This window comes from Phyllobates terribilis, unplaced genomic scaffold, assembly GCF_046119375.1.
Source record: "Phyllobates terribilis strain yellow unplaced genomic scaffold, ASM4611937v1 Scaffold_2705__1_contigs__length_111801, whole genome shotgun sequence".
Classification (NCBI taxonomy): domain Eukaryota; kingdom Metazoa; phylum Chordata; class Amphibia; order Anura; family Dendrobatidae; genus Phyllobates; species Phyllobates terribilis.
This window is the reverse complement of record NW_027365462.1, coordinates 87,942-110,079: the sequence shown is the minus strand read 5'-3', so window position 1 is coordinate 110,079 and position 22,138 is coordinate 87,942. Positions and strand designations below refer to the sequence as shown.

Below are 22,138 nucleotides of genomic sequence, written 5' to 3'. Positions count from 1 at the left end.
ATATTAAACTTATATTAAGAATTTATTATTATACTTTTTAGATTTAGTTTGTTAAATTAAGACTCACTATTATATCGTTGGTTTTGTCCAAGACTTTGTTCTGTATACCGAACCAAAACTAGAGATGGAGCTGGAACTGAATTAGTGGTAAAATTGGAGTTGGGCTGAATGAGTAGTTGATTTTGAAGATGAAACTACTAATTTAATTTTTGTAAACAAACTTAGTTGATTGTTCAGTATTATAAACTAAAACTTAAAATAAAAATAATAAATTTATTTAAATGGATATAATTAATATTAATTAGTAGGTAAAAATGAATAAAGAAATGTTACCTTGAACTCTCTCAATATTGTGGGTTACACTAATAAAATGAGATTTTTAAGCTTTTTTAATTTATTTTACCGAAGAAAAATCCTGACAAACTCGGCTGACCGGAGCCTAATTAGATTCAGGTGGATGATATATTGTTGGTCAATTCAGAAACATCTTAAGGATGCTGGTCGAGAATTGAGTCATCATAGGTTAAAAGTTGTCAAGTTGATCAATCGGTCAAAGGAAGAAAAAAGCATCAATTCCTTAAAAATGTCATTTACTTTTAGAATATTAAAAGATTAACTAAATTTAATGATACTATCCATCTTCGATTAATCTCCCAAAATCATCTTTAATAATATTATTTTGTGGCTTACATTTAATGTGTTAACTTACGGGGCCCTGAAAATACAATATCACATTAGTACAATCATGTTCTTCTTAATGATATTTTTGTACACTAGTATTGTTTGTGTTAGTTATCAAAATATATATTCTTATGTTCATTTTTTCGATACATAGAGTCATATATTCTGTAGGCTGGTGTTCAATGCTTGCCAATAATGTAGAATAGTTCAATGCTTGTAGGAAGAAGGGCGAATCCCTGTGTAGTGCGAGCCAAGTAGAGAATTTGTTCTTCCATTTATGGTAGCTTACATATATAGCATGGAGGCCAATAACAATACCTCCATTTTACTGGAATTATCGGCTGCCGATGACTTGGCAAGTTTCAAGAAGGCGGTCGAGGAAGAGGGTCTCAATGTGGATAAACCGAGCGCATGGTATGGGCGGAGAATGGGGTCGAAGAAGAAGATGGGATTGGAGGAGAGAACTCCTCTAATGGTGGCTGCCATGTATGGAAGCAAGGACGTGCTCTCTTACATCCTCGACACAGGGCGCGTGGATCCCAACCGCGCTTGTGGGTCAGACGGTGCAACCGCCCTCCACATGGCTGCTGCTAGCGGCTCTTGCCTTTCCCACGAGATAGTCAAGCTCTTGATAGAAGCCTCTGCGGACGTCAGTTGCCTTGACACTGATGGGAAGCAACCGTGTCATGTGGTTTCTAAGTGGCCCAAGTCGTTCCCTAGATGGATTAGGAGGAACCTCGTCATGATGTTGAATGGCGAGACTCCAACAACAGACGACGAAGTTGAAGTTGAAGCTGAAGTTGAAGTTGGTATGAGCAAGCAAGTTGAGAGGAAGGAGTATCCAGTGGATCCGTCTCTCCCGGACATGAACGAGGGGATCTACAGCACGAACGAGTTTCGAATGTACGTCTTCAAGGTGCGTCCGTGCTCCAGAGCTTACTCGCATGACTGGACAGAGTGTCCTTTCGTCCACCCTGGAGAGAACGCGAGGAGGCGCGATCCGAGCAAGTATCACTACAGTTGCGTGCCCTGTCCCGACTTCCGAAAAGGCTCATGTCCGAAAGCCGACGGGTGTGAGTTCGCACACGGGATATTCGAGTCATGGCTACACCCTGCTCAGTACCGCACGCGTATGTGCAAGGACGAGCCCTTCTGCACTCGCAAGATCTGCTTCTTTGCGCACGCAACAGACGAGCTGAGGTCATCAGCGACAGCTCCCTCTCCATCCTCTTCTTCACCATCCCCATGGGCATCCCCACCGCCGCCCTTGCAGCTCACGGGCCCCAAGGCAACCTTCAATAACGCTTTACCCAAGTCCCCAACAAGGAATACGCGCATGAATCCACAGACTTATTACCGTTACTCTTCCAGCTTGCCGTGTTCGCCACTCAAACGACCGATTGCCTTCTCGCCGCCGACTCCATCATCCCCTATGATGCCTTCTCGACTATCCTACTGGGGATCGCCGCCTGACACCAACTCAAATTTCGGAATGCTCGGACAAGAGATGAGCCACCTCAGGAAGTCCGTTGTCAGTCCCGACATTTCTTGGGTGCACTCAATCATCAAGGATACTCCATCACTCGACTCCGATGATCCTAGTCTCGACGAATTTCCCCCATCATGGCTTGAACCACAGTGGACAGTTGCTTCATAAGAGGGGAAGAAATGATTGGATGCTCAAAATAGTTCCATAGAGCTTCTGTGTCATCATGTTTGATATATTGGTTTATGACTTTATCCAATTCATTTCTGAGCTTATGTACATACATAACATAATGTCATTTTGATTTTGAACTGAGTTCAGCAACCCTAACGTGGAATAAGGATCCGGTGAAAACAATCATTATGGTGTGAAGTGCAAACTTTCTCGGGTACACATATAACACACTAATGTTCACATATAACACGTTAATGTTCATATCTAAAGGCATAAAAAAATCACCCAGAAAACCGGACAAAAAAAAAAACAGTTCACCATTAATTACAAAAATGTCACCGCGTGGATTCATTAAAAAACTCATCTTTTAATTTCAGCCCTCCATTTTCTAATCTAATGGCTCAACATTCTTCGCACTTCACACCATAAGGTTTGTTTTCACCGGAACTCACCTCCCCTAACGTGATATCATATGTATTTCATCATGTAGTTTCCAAACTCCTAAACACTATAAAGTCAGGGCAGATTTATCCAAACATCTAGGCAAAAATGCAATTACAGCTAGAAAATCTTGAGATACATGTTAGCAAAACTTGCAGAAGGATGCAAAATCAAGACTCAGTGACACTATTAAAGTTTGATTGCAACTTTCAGCCTTTCTCTATCAAGACTAAAAAAAAAACATGTTCGTTACAGTGGTTATCGTCTGTATTACTCTTTCACTTTCATCTAATTGTTTCTTGGTTTTTATTTGGTTCATTTCTTGTCAATTTGTCCAACTATTGAGATTTGCTCGATCTCTCGATCTATCAGGATTTGTGTAGTATATTGAATTCTTTTATTCTATCAGAAAAAAATATTACTATTTTGCATTTGCTCTCTCCACCCACTCTTATTTCTTGTTTATCTTTTTGTTTCTGCACCGGCTTACAAGCACCACCACTAAACAATGTCACCGCCACCATAGTAGGGATTGGTTTTGTTTGGCTCACCACGATTGACTTTGCTTCAGTGGTTCAAACATCAGCATATGCAGATTGTTGTCATTAAGTGAATAAAGAAGTTGAAGAAGCGTTTCTGTTGCAACACGACCTCCGCTGCCCCTATTACTACACCCATCGTGATGCCTATCTAAAGACTGTCGAAGTGGATCGAGAACGGCGAGCGCCGCCATGAAGGCAATGATTACCGCTTGTATCAGGAATTTACACGAGATATTACAAACTTCTTTCATTTTAAGAATTGGTTTTATGAATTATGTTGTTTTCGATTTATGCTTTATTGTCATATTATAGAATATAATTTTTAGGTTAGGTGGAGTCAAAATTAGAGGCTATTATGATTCCCTATCATGTTTATCATTCTCACACAATACCTCCATCTCTACTTTCTTAGTTATTCTCACCGTAATGAAAAACTAAGCTTTACATTGCTTAGTAAGACAAAGTTGAATTTTTGGTTTGACATTATTACGATTATTTCTTTTTTACCTATTGTTAGTGATTGTTATCTCTCTTTTGTGCTTAATTGAATTAGAATTGATTAATTTGATTTCTAGTTTGATCATTTATACTTTACTTCTATTTATCAATTGCTAGGTTTAGATTGTTATTGGTTAAACTTGTCTATCCCTTAGAAGCATATGCGTCGTACTAGTATCTGGTTTTGCTAGTCTATAGTAAAAAGAGTTGATTTGTGAACTAGTTCAATATCTGTTTGTTCTACACGACATCATATCCTACTATATTCCTATACTTATTGCCTATACTAATTTAACTGTCGATGATTTCATGGTTAATAAAGTAGATAGACTCTTAAGCTATAAAGGAAACAATACACAACTAATAAATTAAAGGGTGTTTTTAGTGACCCTTGCAAGCTTCTTACGTTAACTAACTAACCACCTAATTTCATATACTAAACATCTAACCCATATAAATAAAACCCTAAAACTATACGATGCTCTCTCTCATTTTTATTTGCCTCGTCTCTTCCTCACTTCACTCTCTCCTTGTGACTTCTCTCTTGCTCGCTCTCGGAACGATCTCCTCCTACTTCTCTCTCTCACACACGTTTTGATCTGTTTCGACTCGATTAACATCAGAGTTTACTCCCTCCTGCGTGATAAACTCGCTTCACTCGACTCTGTAACAATAATCCCTCTGATCGCATCTGGATGGCTAGCTCTGCTAGCTATCTCCAAATCTGGAACAAAAACTGACAGACTCGCCACGCTCGCCTTTGGATCTCTCACCCCGCTCGCGATCTTCAACCACTTCTAAAGGTTCAAAGGTTTAAAGTGATAATCTATTGATGACAATATCATTCTAAAAATATGTGTTGATGAGAAAAATTAACTAACGATGACAATATTGAAACTAAATCTTAGAAGTAACTTTATTAACACTTGGATTATTCTCATTATTGTCATCACTACGTTGATTACACTATTTTGAAGTGTTGATGACAATATTGCCCAGAGAAAATAATGTAATTTAAGCTTGAAGTTGTTGTCACAATATTGATGACAATATTTTGAATTGTTAATGACAACATTACCTGGAGAAATTGTGTATTAATGACACTACATTAAATGTTGATGATAATAGTGGAATTTAATCTTTAAATCACTATCACAGTATTGATGACAATATTTGAATTGTTGATGACAATATTGTTTGAAGAAATTGTGTGTTGATGACACTACATTAAGTGTTTTTGACAATATGGCAACTTAAGCTTGAAGTCATTGTCACTACATTGATAGCAATATTTTAAAGTGTTGATGACATTATTGCCTTCAGAAATTGTGTGTGGATGACATTGCATTAAGTGTTGATAACAATACCGGGATTTAATTTTGATGACATTGTCATTGTATTAATGGCAATATTTAAAGTTTGGTGACAATGTATTGATGACTCTAATTTATTAGTTGATGACGTATTAGAACTTGATCTTGTAAACAATGAATTGATGACATATAATTGTGTTGTTAACGATGAATCTTGGAATTTTGTATATTGATGACACTAATCCATACTTTGATGATAATAATTACTTACTTGATGACATTATCTTCTGATAATATTAATCTGAGCATTGATGCCACTAATATTGTTTACTTTTTACTCGGAAACCCGTTCTGTGGAAGATGAAAGATGAATTTGTCTATTATGATGGACAGATCACTTATATGGAGGTGTGTGGAAGGTGAAAAATGAAAGATGAAATTGTTTATTATGATAGAGAGATCACTTCAAAAGCATTTGTAATTGATGATGGAGTGCAACTAGACAATATTAAAATGAAGATAATTGATAGATCCAAAATCAATATCCAAGCTAGTGAGCTTCAATTAAGCCATTTTCATCCTTCTCAAAGTTAACAACCTCGTATGTTCTAGATGAAGGCGATGATCTTGATTCATTTAAGGCTATCAATGAATTACCCAATGTATCATGGAGTTTACCATTATGTGTGTCATCCTTCTCAAAAGTTAACAACCTCGTATGTTGTAGATGGAGACGATGATCTTGGTTCATTTAAGACTATCAATGAATCATCCAATGTATAGTGGAGTTTACCTTTAAGCGTGTCATTGCATGATAGAAGGATATGTAATCAATGAGACATGATTAATTTTAAGGAAACAGTAGAAGATGAAGAGTTGTGTGCTTCGCACGGGCTTGTGTTTGGGTTATTGGATCTTTGTATAGGTGAAAACATATAATTGAGGCGGCATTCACCTTAGAAATTAATAGAATAATTTGTTGCTTTAACATACAATGTGCATTGTCGGTCAAACACATACTTGCAATTGAAGCTTTTTTTATTACGTAACTTGTGTGACCATGTGTGATACTCCATGGATTATTGTACATTACATTGTTTTTTATTAGGTATGTAACCTTTCGTTGTTATTATTTGAGCCTATTTTTAAAGTTTTAAATTCCATTTCATCCACTATATTGACTAACATCGTAAAATGACAACAAACTATATGCACATATTAAGAATTGAAGGTAATAGAAAAGATGGAAGAAAACATGCAGAAGAATAAAAATTTATAGAAATAAATTGACATTAATTTTGACTTCCCTTTGATATTGATCATCTATTCCCAATCATAAAACCACTCAAATTTTTTATTTGTATGTATAGATTCATGGTGATGGCCGCTCTTATGGGACTGCATGCGTGCATTCATTTCTATATTTATAGAGTGATAGAAGTTATGCTTTGACTTCAACAAAGAAGAGTCAGAACATAAAAAGAGAAAAGGTTTAAGGCGGTTTTGAGAATGAGAATATTTAATAATACTAAATGATATGAAATGAATTACGTGGAGTCTTGGAATTCAAAGAGACATAAAATTAAATTTAATTAATTCGACTATTTATCTTCCATAATCAAGTAGATGGTTAATACAACTTCTATTTTATTTGAGAGTTTTTCGTTAATCTTTCGCATTTATTTCAAAAATGATCAATAATGAAAATAAGGGTATGTTGAGTAATATGCTTAAAAAAACTCAACTTTATAAGGATTATGATATGATATGATGTATAGATTCATGATGATGGGCTCTCTTATAGGACTGTATTTGTGTGTTCATTAATTTATTTATAGAGCAATGGAGGTAATGCTTTGACTTGTGCAAAGAAGGGTCAACATAGAAAGATCAAAGGTTCAATGCGGTTTCAGAATAAGAAAGGACTTTTATTTAATAGAAATAAAGGATAAGAAGTGAATTATGTGAACTCTTGGAATTCAAAGGGACGCAAAGCTTAATTTACTTAATTTGACTATTTATCTTTCCTAATTGAGTAGAAGGCTAATGCAATTTTCATTTTATGTGAGAGGTATTAGTTTTTCTTTCACACTTATTTTCAAAAAGATGATTAAAGAAAATAAGGGCAAATGGGGAAGTTTAAACAAAACCCAAGTTGAGTTTGAGGGCATACTTCTCAAATCGATCTAGATCTAAGAAGAAAATCGAGTTTTTTATGTAGAGGATCCCATACTTCTCAAATCGATTTAGATCTAAGAAGAAAATCGAGTTTCTGATGTAGAGGATCCACTACAAAAAAATCATGTATAACAACGATATTTGGTAACGACAAAATTTTATCGTTGCGAAAAATGTTATTTGCAACGACAATATTTGTCATTGCCAAAATATCGTTGCTATACACCAATTTTTTAGTTCCCACCAAAAAAAATTTGACGGGCGGTTAGAAAAAAAGTTAAAAAACGGTATAGCAACGACGGTGTCGTTGCAAAATTTAATTACAGACAAATGGCAACGACATCAACTTTTTTTGGTTTAAAGGCAACGACATCATCAGTTGCAAAACATAATTTAAAACCCACAACAAAACATATTAAAATCTGAAATCTTCTTCTTCTTCTACGCTTCACCTTCTACGGCTACGCAACCCATCGTCTTCCTCCACCTCATATTCTCTGCTCCTCCGTCGAGACTGTCGGGCGACCGCTTCTCCGCTCCTCTGCTCCTCTACTGTTCAGTCCTACAACCTGCGAGTTCCCCATTGTCCAGTCCACTCCTGCGCTACTCCGCTCCAGGGTTCCGATTCCTCCATAACAACAAGTCGCCGGAAAAATCAGGTGTTGGTGGTTCGTCGGAGCAGAAATATTGTACTGGAACAATCAACAGATACGAATTTTGTGTATAAAACTATTGAATTGGAAATTTTAGGGCTTTTATCCACCACCGCCAGATTATAGAATTAGGTACGGTGACCTGAAATTTTTGGTTGTTGGTTTGTGGAACTGCAATTTGGGGCTTTTATTTATGGTTGTACGTAGAACTGAAATTAGGGATGGTGACCTAAAACTATTGAATCGGAAATTTTGGGGCTTGTATTGGAAATTTTGGAGCAATCTTGTTGTGTATTTCCTGGTTAATTTGGAGCTGTTTGAAAATTTGGAGCAAAAAAAGTTGTTGTTTTGATGTGCTTAATTTGGAGCTGGTTGTAAATTTTGGAGCTGTTTTGATGTCCTTAACTTGTCCTTTTTCCTTAACTTGAAATGTTAGTGTTAGTCTCTATGCATTTGTGAGGAGGTTTTTAACCAACCTTTGTTGGATTGATGGACACTTAATTGGCTTAAGAGTTAATAATATTGTACAACATGGAGTTACAAGGCTTTTAAATCCACTTTCATTTATTGAAAGGATAAATTATATCCCGTCTTTTTGTTAAAAGTTCATCAAGAAGAAAGTCACATAGCCTGAGTTGTTTGTGTCCTTATTATTTCATTTGACCTCTTTGTTCTTTATTGACCTCTAGGTTGTGAGGCAACCCTCAGGCTCTCGTCAACAGGACAATTCAACTACGCGAAGACTATTACAGATTTTCAGTAATGCTTCTCACCTTGGTCACGTATGACTGGTGAAATCGATAACCATTATTACATTCTTGTATAGATGAATTACACACTTCAGTTTTTTAGAACGAAAGATTCACGTGTTATTGGTTACGGCTAAATATATTGGTAACAGATGAATATATGTGAAGTCTGAGGTAGTTTTTAATGGCGTGATGCTATCGTAGTAATTGCATTCTGCTGATTTAAAGTTTTTTCTCTCTCTATTTTAAAATTTATTTACTGAATTAAGGTAGTGTGTTCATCATTTATTGGTTATAGCTAAGTGGTTTTTCTTTAATGATAAGATTTGTTGTTTTTAGGTTAAGGTTCTTTTCTTGATTTTTATACAACTTCCTTCAGTGTGGTAAAAATTTATTTATTGCAAAATTTGCTAGCATGCTTAAATATTATTTACAAACTGCATACATTGTCTTCTGCACGCAAGGATATGAGAATTATTGTTTTTGGATTCCGAGCTCAAACAAAGAAGGTACACCAAACATTTATCTGCATGAAAACTAATTTGTTTATTTATTGATGGGCACTTAATTCTGTTTTATTTCGATATCAAGTAACATATAACAATTAATTTTAACAAATGAACTCTTGAGGACTTACTTTTTGGCGATATTATTCCATATTTTAGTAATGCTTCTAGAAATATTGTGAGAGAGAAAATGTGGTTGCAAAGAGGTTGAATTGAGGTTGTTGAAGATCATTCTGATCCAGTAGGGAAAATCTTCCTATGATTTGACAGTGATTTTTTCCTTTATCAGTAGTTCTGAATTTTTTAGTATACAACCTTGTGTTGTAGATAAAAAGTGTTTTTTTACAAATGTCCTTGTAAATTAATTAAACGTGTTCCTTTTTGATGGACTAAATTTTGTAGAGACGGGCAATGTTTAAAGAGCTTTCAGGGTTAACAAAGCCCGCAAGATTGTGGGATCTATATGCTTTTGCACCTAAATCTTTAAAATATGTTGGCAACAATCCAAAGACACGGCTTCTTGAAGAATATTTTCGCCTTCTTGGATTGAGCTCCACCTATCATGCATCAGATCAGATGATTCAGCGTGGTTCATTTACCTTTTCTAGTGGACTTTGGAGAATAAGTAGCATAAATGCATAATACACCTTGTGTCCAACCTACCCTTTTGCCTTTATTTTGCCTAAATCCATCAGGTAGGACAATTTTGCCTACATACATGGCTATATGGATTTTCAGGTTTGCTTATCTTAATTTATGAAAGTAATTGTTGCAAGTGCTTGCAAATGCCAGTGATAATGAAGTGCTAAAAGCATCAACCTTCCGAGCTAGATGTCGGCTTCCTGTTGTTTCGTGGTGCCACCCTGGTGAGTACTGAGTACCATATTTATGAAGTTGGTGTGCTTCATATTGCTCTGTTTTTGCTAAAATATGTATTTTTATGCGTTGAGTGCAATAATTGGTGCAGTTCTTGCTCGTTCTTCTCAACCACTAGTAGGTCTCATGATGAATATGAGAAGGTATATTATGCATCTTTCCCCATAGAAACTTTATGCAAATCTTGTTTTTTAATCCTCTACCGAAGTTGTAGGATCTATTATTATTTGAGATTATCATAGACTTCCATTGTGAATTTATTATTTGTTGTTGGAGCAATACAGATGAAAAGCTTGTTTCTGCAATGTGTGACTTAGTTGCTGGTTCCAAAGAAGGGAAAATGTATATGATCTATCTCCTTTTGTTAGAGTATCTACTTTTTTGTTAGTAGCTTCTAGCACGTCTACTTTTATCCTATCGCTATCCATGCTTTTCCTTGTGTTAAAATATGTATTTTTCTATTTGTAGTTTCTCAAGCCTCATATAAATGTTCTTGCGATGTTTTTTTATTCCTTTAGGCTGCATGTTATACACTGAAGCATCTCCCCTCATATATTTAAGCATATATGATGTCTTGGCTAATTTGGTTAGCCTATGTTGTTTCTAGTTAAAGCTTCTTGTGGTGTGACTGAAAATCAATCAATGAATATGATCCTAATAAGAACTATGATATTGTATGACTTGATTACATATATGCAGCTAATACCTATGGAAGAAATTCTAATTCTGCATGCATAGATAGATATGATTACACTGATATGTTGAGTTAGCTTTAATAGATTGTTGCACTACCGTTAACCATAGAATATTTCTTAGAGATTGATTTATTTGCAAGAAGCTATATATTGCTGATGCCAGACCTCGAAAGAATGCCTTGGCTAATGGTGCAATAGGAGGTGGTTCAGAATCATCTGCCCATTATTTTCAATAAGAGGTTTGTTGACTACTTCAGATGATTGACCTTTTATAAATTATGTACTTAAATATATATTTCACGAGTTAATATATGTTGTTGTTTCTTCTACTGTGCAATTCAGATAGTTTTCTTTGGTATTGACAACATACATGCAATGAGGGAAAACCTGGCTCGACTTAGAGAATAATTGGATACTTATGGGACAACTTCGTTAGATGGAAAATCTTCCTTCCTTGTAGGTTTTTTTTCTCTTCTTAATCTTTGCGATTTTTTACTTATGATGCTCTTTTTGCTACTTTTATACTTTAGATATGGTAATGAAAAAAGACACTGAACTAGTTTGTTGCATTTTTTTAGGGTCCTAAAGCAAGGTTCTTTTGCTAATGCTAGTTTCTTATTTAGTGTGATTGCTTACTCTTGCTGAACCAACTTTATTGTGCAATAATCTGCAGGATTTCTGCCTTTTGGTAGCCAATTGTTTGCCTTTTTGTGTTTGCAGCTCTTTTCAGTGCTCTTTTTCTTTTCTTTCATGTGCCATGTTCATTTACCACTCTATAGCAAAATGATATTGTAACTTCAATAATGAAAATACTAGTTAGAAAATTCTTATGATGGATTTGGACAACCAAGTAAGAGATGGAAAAAATCTTATGATGTCCTAGGTAAAAGAGAACAATTTCTAAAATAATTCATGTATGCCTCGTACATTCGAATGAAGCATCATTGAAATTATTTGTTTAGTATGTTTCTAAACTGCATTTGAATTATGTTGAAGGAAAAATTGAAAGAAGTAGTTGCTACAGCTGGTGATTCAATGGCACAAGAGGAAATATTAACACAAGTTTTGGAGCCAAGGTCTGGGTATGTTCGTGGGAAAGGGAATGCTTTACGCGGCTATACCAAAGGGAAGCACCAACTAGAACAACAAAGACTAATGGAGCAACACCAAGGAAAAATACAAGAACAAGATCAAAGGATAAAGGAGTTAGAAGAGATCCAACAAAAGCAAAAACAAGAACTTGAAGAGATCCAACAAAAGCAAAAACAAGAATTGGAAGATTATAAAGCACAAACAAAAACAAGCAATGGAAGATTTTAAGCGAGAGATGTTTGACCAGCTAGCAAATAGAGGTGTTCGGTAACAAATCCTACAGGTAAAATATTATTTCTAGTTCACATATTTCGTATTAATAGTTGATAAATACTATCTAGCACACTTGATATTTAGCAGTTAGATAGTATTAGGGATGCATAAGTAGAAATTTTTCCAAGTTTTTCAGCTGAAAAACTTGTAAATTTACAAGTTGTTAATTTCGTGTTGCTGAGTTTTTCAGCTCGTTTTTCAGCTGAAAAACTTGTAAATTTACAAGTTGCTGGTTTCGTGTTGCTGAGTTTTAGTTGATTTCGTGTTGCTGAGTTTTTCGACTGATTTCGTGTTGCTGTAAATTTACAAGTTCCCGATTTCTTGTAAATTTACACTTGATATTAATTCTAGTTCACATAGTAGGGCTGCACATATTTCATGTTGCTGATTTTTTCAGTTGGCATTTGCCTGTAGTTGAGTCTTTCTATTGAAATTTACAAGTTGCTGAAGTTTTTAGCAGCTAAGTTTTTCTATTTGATGTTCCTCGATCTCATCTTATTTGTGAAACAAGCATTTGAACACAACAGTGGCTTTTCAGTTGAGCTTATTGTGAACTGTTCGTGCAACAAACTTATACATTAGAGTTACATAATCTAAATATCTAAGAAACTTAACTTGAACACCGCAGTGGCTTCTAGATTAATGCAATAATACTTCATGATTGAATTATTTGGTCCATTCTATTTAATGTTTATTAATTCCTTTCTTTATTGCTCTTAAATTTATCCCTTAGCTTTCAAAATCATTTAGTTTGGGAAATGGTTTTCCCTTAACAAAGCACATTCTCTAGCATTTGAATGATAAGCTTGTTGTTATGCAGGTTCGGAAGTGGGTTTCACTAAGGAAGTGCCTTTCTTTCGGATGTCGAAGTAATGAAAGATGCCTTTTTTGGATCATGGAAGAAACTATTGGAAGATTATAATTTTGAACATATGATACATTATATGATTTTGAGTGCAGGTTGTGAAACTATAATTTGGATGGTTATGATGTTTATGTATGTGATTGACCTAGTATTTTAGATAAAATCTCAATGAAATTACAGGTTGCATGTTGATATATCGCAGCATTGTTGTCGTTGCCAATTGTATATTATGGATGTATTGCAATGACTTTTGTCGTTCCAAATATGTATCAGAATAGTATTGCAACGACTTTTGTCGTTGCCAAATATGTACCAGGAATGTATTGCAACAACTTTTGTTGTTGCGAAATATGTACCAGGAATGTATTGCAATGACTTTTGTGTTGCCAAATATGTACCAAGATGTATTGCAACGACTTTTGTCATTGCAAAATATGTACCAGAAATGTCCTAGGAATGTATTGCAACGACAAACAGCATTGCAAAGCATGTATAAGAACGTATTGTAATGACCAAAGTCGTTGCTAAATCACATATATGAATGTATTGCAACGACTATTTTAGTTGACAAATGTGTATAGAATTATGTATAGAATGTATTGCAACAAAACTTGTCGTTGCCAATGATGGTTATGTATTGCAACGGCCAGGTTGTAGTTGCAAAAATGTTGTATTGTATCGCAATGACAAAGTTTTCACAACAGACTTTGTCGTTGGGAAAACTAGATATTTTTTGCAATGGAAAAAGTCGTTGCTAAAGCTTTTGCCTACGGGCTTACGGGCAACGACCTTGCAACGACAATTGTCGTTGCAAAAAATTATGTATTGCAACGACAAATGTCGTTGCAAAAATTATGTATTGCAACGACAAATGTCGTTGTAAAAGATAGTTTTTTTTTGTAGTGATCCCGTATGTGGGCAACTATAGAGCATACTTCTCAAAAGAGAGGAAGATGTTCCTGCACAATGGAGAATGTCTCTATTTATAGGCTATTGGGCTAACCAAAATGGGCCGAACAAATTGGACCGAGTAATAGGAATTCTAGAGATTAATGATGCCAAACAATAAGGAGGGTATTAATGATGCCAAACAATGTCAATTTTATAGTATACTAGAATCATGTTGCCCGTGCTTCGCACGGGCCTTATTATATGTCAATATTTTAGCTTATGTGATGAGTTTAATTTATGTTTCACGTAGGTGTAGTTCTAGTTTATTTCATACAATGTTAAATAGGTCTAATATTAATACTATAAATATATTCATGTAGGTCTAATTCTAATTTATTTTATACACTTTTAAATAGGTCTAATTATAATATTATAATCATCTATTTATTGTATACACAAACATCTATTTATATTATATAATATACTCTCATATCAGATGATTAAGTGATATATATATCTTGTATGATATATGTGCAAATAATTAGACATTCCAAATATTTGAGACTCAAATATTTCGATGATTGAATTATCTATTGTGCCTATTCTTTTTGTTGGGCTTAGGTGGATGGCATAAATAAGAATCTATTGATTTTGATTTTGATTATTAGTTTTTTTAGATTGAGTATTGGATGTGGGTCTTTTACATAATTAGGATATAATTAATGTGTATTAGGATCACATTTAGTATTTTTGCATCCCTAAGATTATAGTATATTAGATAGATAGGTTGTCTGTGCCCATATATATACGTTGAACATTATTTATATCTTATGTGTTTGATGTAAATTATTAAGCTATGCAAAAAAATGTGGTGCGAACATTTCAACAACTTGGAAGACGCAAATTTAAACACAGAAGAAGACGGTTGAGGTAGACCAGCCGTTTCTGTGTGAGAGTCACATTTGTAACGCTTGGATGGAAAGGGAAATTGAAGGAGATATTGATGGAGCAATCAATTGCAAGCCAATCAATGGCTAACGGAAGTTTGAAAGAAAAATGTAAGCCTATGAAAAATAGGGGTCAAGGTGGCATTGAATCAACATTCAATCCATTGATGAAACGGATTTCGTGAAACAAATGCAAGACATTCTTGTGTGAATAAGAATAAGAATTAAGATTAAGAAATTCTTGTGTGAATAAACAATGTCAATTGAATGAATTGAAGGAAATAAGTAGGGTATTAGTTAGGGCAATCAATTGCAAGCCAATCAATGGCCAGCGGAAGTTTAAAAGACAAATGTAAGCCTATGAAAAAGAGGGGTCAAGGTGGCATTGAATCAACATTCAATCCATTGATGAAACAGATTTTGTGAAACAAATGCAAGACATTCTTGTGTGAATAAGAATATGAATTAAAATTAAGAAATTCTTGTGTGAATAAACAATGTCAATTGAAGGAATTAAGTAGGGTATTAATTAGGGCGAACAATGAATTTAGTGTTTTTTAGAACACCTAAATATTGCATTTATTTTCATTTAAACTATGTATTATTGCATATATTCTCAATGCTTGAACTATAAGTTTATGCGAAAATGTTTCGATAAGAGAATTTTATGCACATTCAGAAGACTCTTTTTGAAGCTCACAAAAAATAACTGATTTATGAATAAAATTCCTTCAAAGAATAGATTTGTTTCATACTCGATTAATAAATACTAATATTTCTTTACATATAAGTTGTAAAAAGTCATCATCTATAAGATTGTATATACAAATGAGACATTAACATTTGAACTTCAATTACCAGATTTACCATCTGCTCCCAGTCCTCCTTTGTTGAGCTCATCCATTAACTATGAGATTCAGAAATTAGAAAATTTCTTAGAAAAGTTTCCAAATAATATATGAAGGAGAAACATCTATTTTAAACATGCTTACCTGAGAAAGGGTGATGATCGAAATCTGTGCTTGAACACAAACAAATAAAATTCAATTAGTATTGCAAGTTAGTGACAAATTATTGATTTTCATGTAGTGAAAGATTGTAAAGTCATCAAATTAATATCTCTACTATATTTTTGGGCATCATCAGACCCAAGATCCAAGATTTATATAAGCATTTGTTTAAGCATAATAATATAATTCAGAATAATTCCATAGTATACCGAATATAACATTACAAAATTAACATCAACAATAGTACCTATTTTGAGGTCTTGGAACAAACACTCTTCACCAAAAAAATTAATTTATCTCATAATCTCATATACTTTCTATTAATTTACTAAAAGACTATTTCTAATATTAATTAAATTAAATGTCCACATCAGCACAAAGAAGTATAGGGTAAAAAAGAATTATACGTACACAGCTGACAAAGAACTACAAGGTAAAGAAGTATAGAGAAGGTTACATGTTTGTACCGAAGAATCTACTCCATCCAAAAATATATCCGCTTGTAGACATTAGCAGGACGAATGGTGGCGCCGACAGGAGTCTTCAACTTCTTCACTTGGAGGACGAATTTGAGCAACCACTAGTCGACATTCATCGGGCAGATCCGGAAGCCACTGCAGAGGGGATGTGTAAAATTTATTTTAGATATTCCAAATTCTATGTGAGGCATAAATAGATATTAGACTTCCGCATGTATATATAGTATACAAAGAGTTGGAATCTTGGTCAAAACGGAGCATTAATGGAAACCGTTTCACAATGAAAACATCATGCCGTTTCAAACTCGGAAAAGTAAAGACAAATATATGGTCAAATAATATTTAATTAAAATCGTTTCACAATGAAGCACCCAACCGTTACAAACTACAAACATTGAAGACAAAGATATGGTAAAAACAAAAGAAAAACATTGAAGAGAGAAGAGGTTTATTTTGGGGGTGAATTCAATGGAAAACATAAATCCACATACATTTCTATTTTCATTGGTCCAAGAACAATACAATTTGGTTTGTGGTGAATAAACAATGCCAATTGAAGGAATTAAGTAGGGTATTAATTAGGGCAAACAATGCCAATTTTAAGATATATTAAGATTAAGATTGCGTGTTGATGACACTACATTAAGTGTTTATGACAATATGGCAATTTAAGCTTGAAGTCGTTGTCATTACATTGATAGCAATATTTTAAAGTGTTGATGACATTATTGCCTTGAGAAATTGTGTGTGGATGACATTGCATTAAGTGTTGATAACAATACCGGAATTTAATTTTGATGACATTGTCATTGTATTAGTGGCAATATTTAAAGTTTGGTGACAATGTATTGATGACTCTAATTTATTGGTTGATGACGTATTAGAACTTGATCTTATAAACAATGAATTGATGACATATAATTGTGTTGTTAACGATGAATCTTGGAATTTTGTATATTGATGACACTAATCCATGCTTTGATGATAATAATTACTTACTTGATGACATTATCTTCTGATAATATTAATCTGAGCATTGATGCCACTAATATTGTTTACTTTTTGCTCGGAAACCCGTTTTGTGGAAGATGAAAGTGAATTTGTCTATTTTGATGGACTGATCACTTATATGGAGGTGTGTGGAAGGTGAAAAATGAAAGATGAAATTGTTTATTATGATAGAGAGATCACTTCAAAAGCATTTGTAATTGATGATGGAGTGCAACTAGACAATATTAAAATGAAGATAATTGATAGATCCAAAATCAATATCCAAGCTAGTGATCTTCAATTAAGCCATTTTCATCCTTCTCAAAGTTAACAACCTCGTATGTTCTAGATGAAGGCGATGGTCTTGATTCATTTAAGGCTATCAATGAATCACCCAATGTATCATGGAGTTTACCATTATGTGTGTCATCCTTCTCAAAAGTTAACAACCTCGTAAGTTGTAGATGGAGACGATGATCTTGATTCATTAAAGACTATCAATGAATCATCCAATGTATAGTGGAGTTTACCTTTAAGCGTTTTATTGCATGATAGAAGGATATGTAATCAACGAGACATGATTAATTTTAAGGAAACAGTAGAAGATGAAGAAAATTTATAAGTTGTTGATTATAATGAGATGCCTTTTGATGACAATACGACAACCAATTGTTATCAATATGCTCGTATTGGGAAGGACTTTCTCCATGTTGCTCTGTGTTTTAACACTAAAGAAGAGATGAAATGCTAGTAATATGGGCATCCCATCAACGGAAGTGTTGGAAGACGATGACTTTGGAGTAATTGAACGATTTTGAGAAGTCATTTGAGATTCATATTCCATTTTGGAATTAATTATCATAACAAGTCTTTTCAGATAAGTGTTCCATTTTAAGAAGTAATTATCATTACAAGTTTTAAACGTGTCTCGGCCTTTTCTTTGGCTCGAGTAATCTTTTGAGATTCCTCGTATGTTTTTTTAAACTCTATATAAGGTACCTTGTCCTACCTTATTTTGCAGGCTGAATTTAGGTTTTTTTGAAGTGATGATATCTCCTCTCTTAACCTAGATTCTTGCCCCAAACTGTTTCGTAGTTTCCTCCTTTGCTTCAACCATTTCCACCACCCTTCCTTGTTGCTCCCTTGTGCACCCCCCCAGTGTGGCATGTCGGCGTCATCCTACGTCTTACGATGCTCCTTCCCATGGCACGCTATTTGCTCCTCTTCCCACTTACACACGCCCCTCATGTGCATCCCTTCCCCTTGCGCGATTGCCCAACCCGGCACCACCTTCATCTCGCTATTTCCTAGATCCGGTTCTTCATTTACTTGGTTTATTAAAAGGCTACTCCATCATTTCTAGATCCGATATCTTGTGTTCGTCCCTGGGGCAATTTAGTATCATGCAAGTAGCTATTCGGAATCTCAGCATTAAAGAACTTTGGATACATGGTGTATAAACCAGGACCAGACCTAATCAAGCTTAGATGTGTTGATAAAGATTGCAAATTGAGGTTCCGGACTACAATGTTAAAAGGAGAGATTAAACTTAGAAATTAAGAAATTTAACAACTATACATGCTCATTTGATATTTGAAGTGCCAACCATTGCCGACCTTCATATAAAAAAGTCGGAGAACAAATTAAGACTAGGTAATGTTTGTGTTCTTTGAGATGATATTGTCATTGCTGAATAATATTGTCATTAATTAGATGGCAATGTTGTATATTATATAATATTGTCATTACATAAAGATACTATTACCACCGGTGATGACCAATACTGCATTATTGATGACAATCTAAAACTACTCTGGTGTAGGTATTTAGCTAGTGTAAAATTTGGACCGAATCTCAAACCAATACAAAATGACATGAGAAATGAGTAATCTCAAGATGTTAGCTATTGGAAAGCTTGGAAAGCAAAGGAATGGGTGCAAAACTTGATAAGAGGCACACCGGAATCAAACTATAGGCTATTTCTATCATATTGCTTTGTTCTAAAACATTTAAACCATGGAACTTACACGAACTATTTCATCGGAGATGAATATCATTTCAAGTATGCAATCATTGCAATTGGAGCTTGTATTAGAGGTTTTAATTATATGAGAAAGGTACATAGTTTATCTTTTTTAGTGTCATAATTAATTATCATACTCCAATTTAATGACACTGCTATTTTTTAGGTCATATTATGGTGGATGATACTCATTTATATGGAAAATACGAGGGTATCTTATGATAGCCACAACTCAAGATGCTAACACTTAAATCTGTCCATTGGCTTTTAATATTGTAGACTTAGAGAATGATGACTCATGGGCATGGTTTTTAAAACAATTACATAATGCTACCAAGTACATAACCCTTAGTGTTCGTCTCAGATCGACACAAGAGCATTGCGAAGGGTATTGAGAATGTATATAATACAATGGACCATGTGGTATGCACAAGACATCTTAAAGAAAATTTGAAAAAAATCTTTAAAAAATACACAACACTTATTTATAAAACATCCGAAAGTTATACAAAGATTGAGTTTGGGGAGTACTTTAGGGTTTGTGGCATGGACTCGCAAATGGGAAATTACGAGCAAGCTTGGAGAATTGGGCCCGAGCAAATTGTAAAGGTAACCATATTCATTAAAATGATATTGTCATCACTTATATGACAGTTTTATAACTGATATGATAGTGTCATCACTGCAATGATATTGTCATACTTCGATATCAATGTTGTCATTGAGATGATATTGTCATCCGTTCAATGAATTATTGTCACTATAATGCTAATGTCATCAAAATTTCCACTAATCTATGCTTTGATGACTAACTGCTTACTTGATGACGCTAACCACTTATATGACATTGTTGAATATAAGATATTATCATCACTGCAACGTTATTGTCATCACTTAAAGATATTGTCATCATTGAGATAACAATGCTTATAGTTGCATCACTACAACTTTACTAATGCATACTGTATTTAATTACATGTGATAGATACAACATTATGACAACAACAAAATTCAGAAAGTTTAAATTCAGTGTTAAAAGAGGCAAGAGCATATCAACTTGTGGCATTGCTAGATTACCTAAGAGAATTGCTATCAAGTTGGTTCTATAAACGCAACGAACTGGATGAGAAGAACAAAAACTAATTTCCAACAAATGTAAGGAGTGTGGTGGAAGATGTGTACAAAGAGTCACATAGGTATGAAGCTAAATTCTTGAATAAGACCCAATTCGAGGTTGTTGGAGGAAAGTTTCTAGGTGTGGTTAATCTCTTAAAAAACACATGTAGGTAGAGTTTGATTTGGATCATATCCCATGTGTGCAAAAAATAACTTCCATTCAGAAGATCAATGATAACATAACTGATTTTGTGAGTAAGTATTATCACTATTCCACTTGAAAAAGTCATACGAGGAAACTATATATCTAGTGCCTATGAAATAACAATGGATTTTCTCCAAGGATACCATGAACATAAGATGTAAATCTCCACATGTGAGGAGACAAGGTGGAAGGCCAAGAAAACCAAAGAAATTTTCTGAAGGAGGGTTTAGAAAACCTATCATCAAGAAAACGAGAAACCCATTGAAGTGTGAGAAATCTTGGAAATATTGGATACAATAAGAAACATCCAAGTATATTGTCCCAAGTAGCAAAACAGTATAGATCAAGTAGATTAGAGTATTCTTCCATTTGATGGCAATACTTTGATTCATAATTCTCTATAATTATACGTTGTATTTCTTGTTAATTGAATCTATACGATATATTTTTAAGTTAATCTAACATTATTACTAATCTATGCTTTGATGACACAAATTAGTTACTTGATGACACTTATCACATAAATGATGTTTTCATCACTTACATGACAGTGTTGTATCTGAGATGATATTGTCATCACTGTAATGCTAGATGACAATGTTTTATCTGAGATACTATTTTCATCACTTCAATACTATTGTCATCACCATGTGTTGTATCTGAAATAATATTTTCATCACTTAGATGACATTGTTATCACTTAGATGACATTGTTGTATCTGAGATGATATTTTCATCACCATTGTCACTAATCTATGCTAACACTAATTACTCTGGACAAATGGAGCATGTTCCATACCGGAAAATCCGGTCCGGTCCACGGGGCATAATTTTTCAACTTTGCAAGTTCCGTTCAGGCCCAGGCCCGAATCGGGAAATTCCAACTCGGGTCATAGTGGACCGGATTTGTTTTAAAAAGAGATTTTATTTAACACAATAACACTAGTTAATAGATCCGCCCTAATTTTTTTAATTATATTCATTATTGTATCAACCTATCCCTTCTATGATCTCTCCGTAATCTCAATTGTTTTTGTTCCTACTTCCTGGTTCTATCTTGATCTACGGCCTACAAACTATGCACCAAGAAACCATAAATTTTCTCTTTCTCAATATCTCGTTCATAATCTCCTTTCAAGCTAGGCATCTCTACTCTTCTCCGACGACTCCACTTTCTCGCACTAGCTAGTCAACCTTCAATCTCTCGTCGCCACGCTTCAAGCTTTCAATAACAACCTAAGGTGATTGTTGGATCTTGCGGAATAGGAAGATTAAAACAATAAAAGCTCGATGAAACTTGCAAGGATTTTTCCAAGATGATAACTCTAGACTTCTACCAAGTCTGAGATGAAACTCACCACTACTATTTTATTGCTTAACGAGATGCCTTTACAAAGTTTAGAACAACACTATATAGCTCTCCTCTAGCTTTCTAGTGTTTTCCCTCATTTTCTC

At 34.4% G+C, this 22,138-nt stretch overlaps 1 protein-coding gene across 1 annotated transcript; it reads left to right on the top strand.

Moving 5' to 3' along the window:
* The first annotated feature begins 979 nt into the window (after nucleotides 1–979).
* Nucleotides 980–2,338, top strand: LOC141246895 (uncharacterized). Its single transcript, XM_073669168.1, has one exon. It carries the CDS (start codon nucleotides 980–982, stop codon nucleotides 2,336–2,338), a length of 1,359 nt encoding a protein of 452 aa, XP_073525269.1.
* The last annotated feature ends 19,800 nt before the right edge of the window (nucleotides 2,339–22,138 follow it).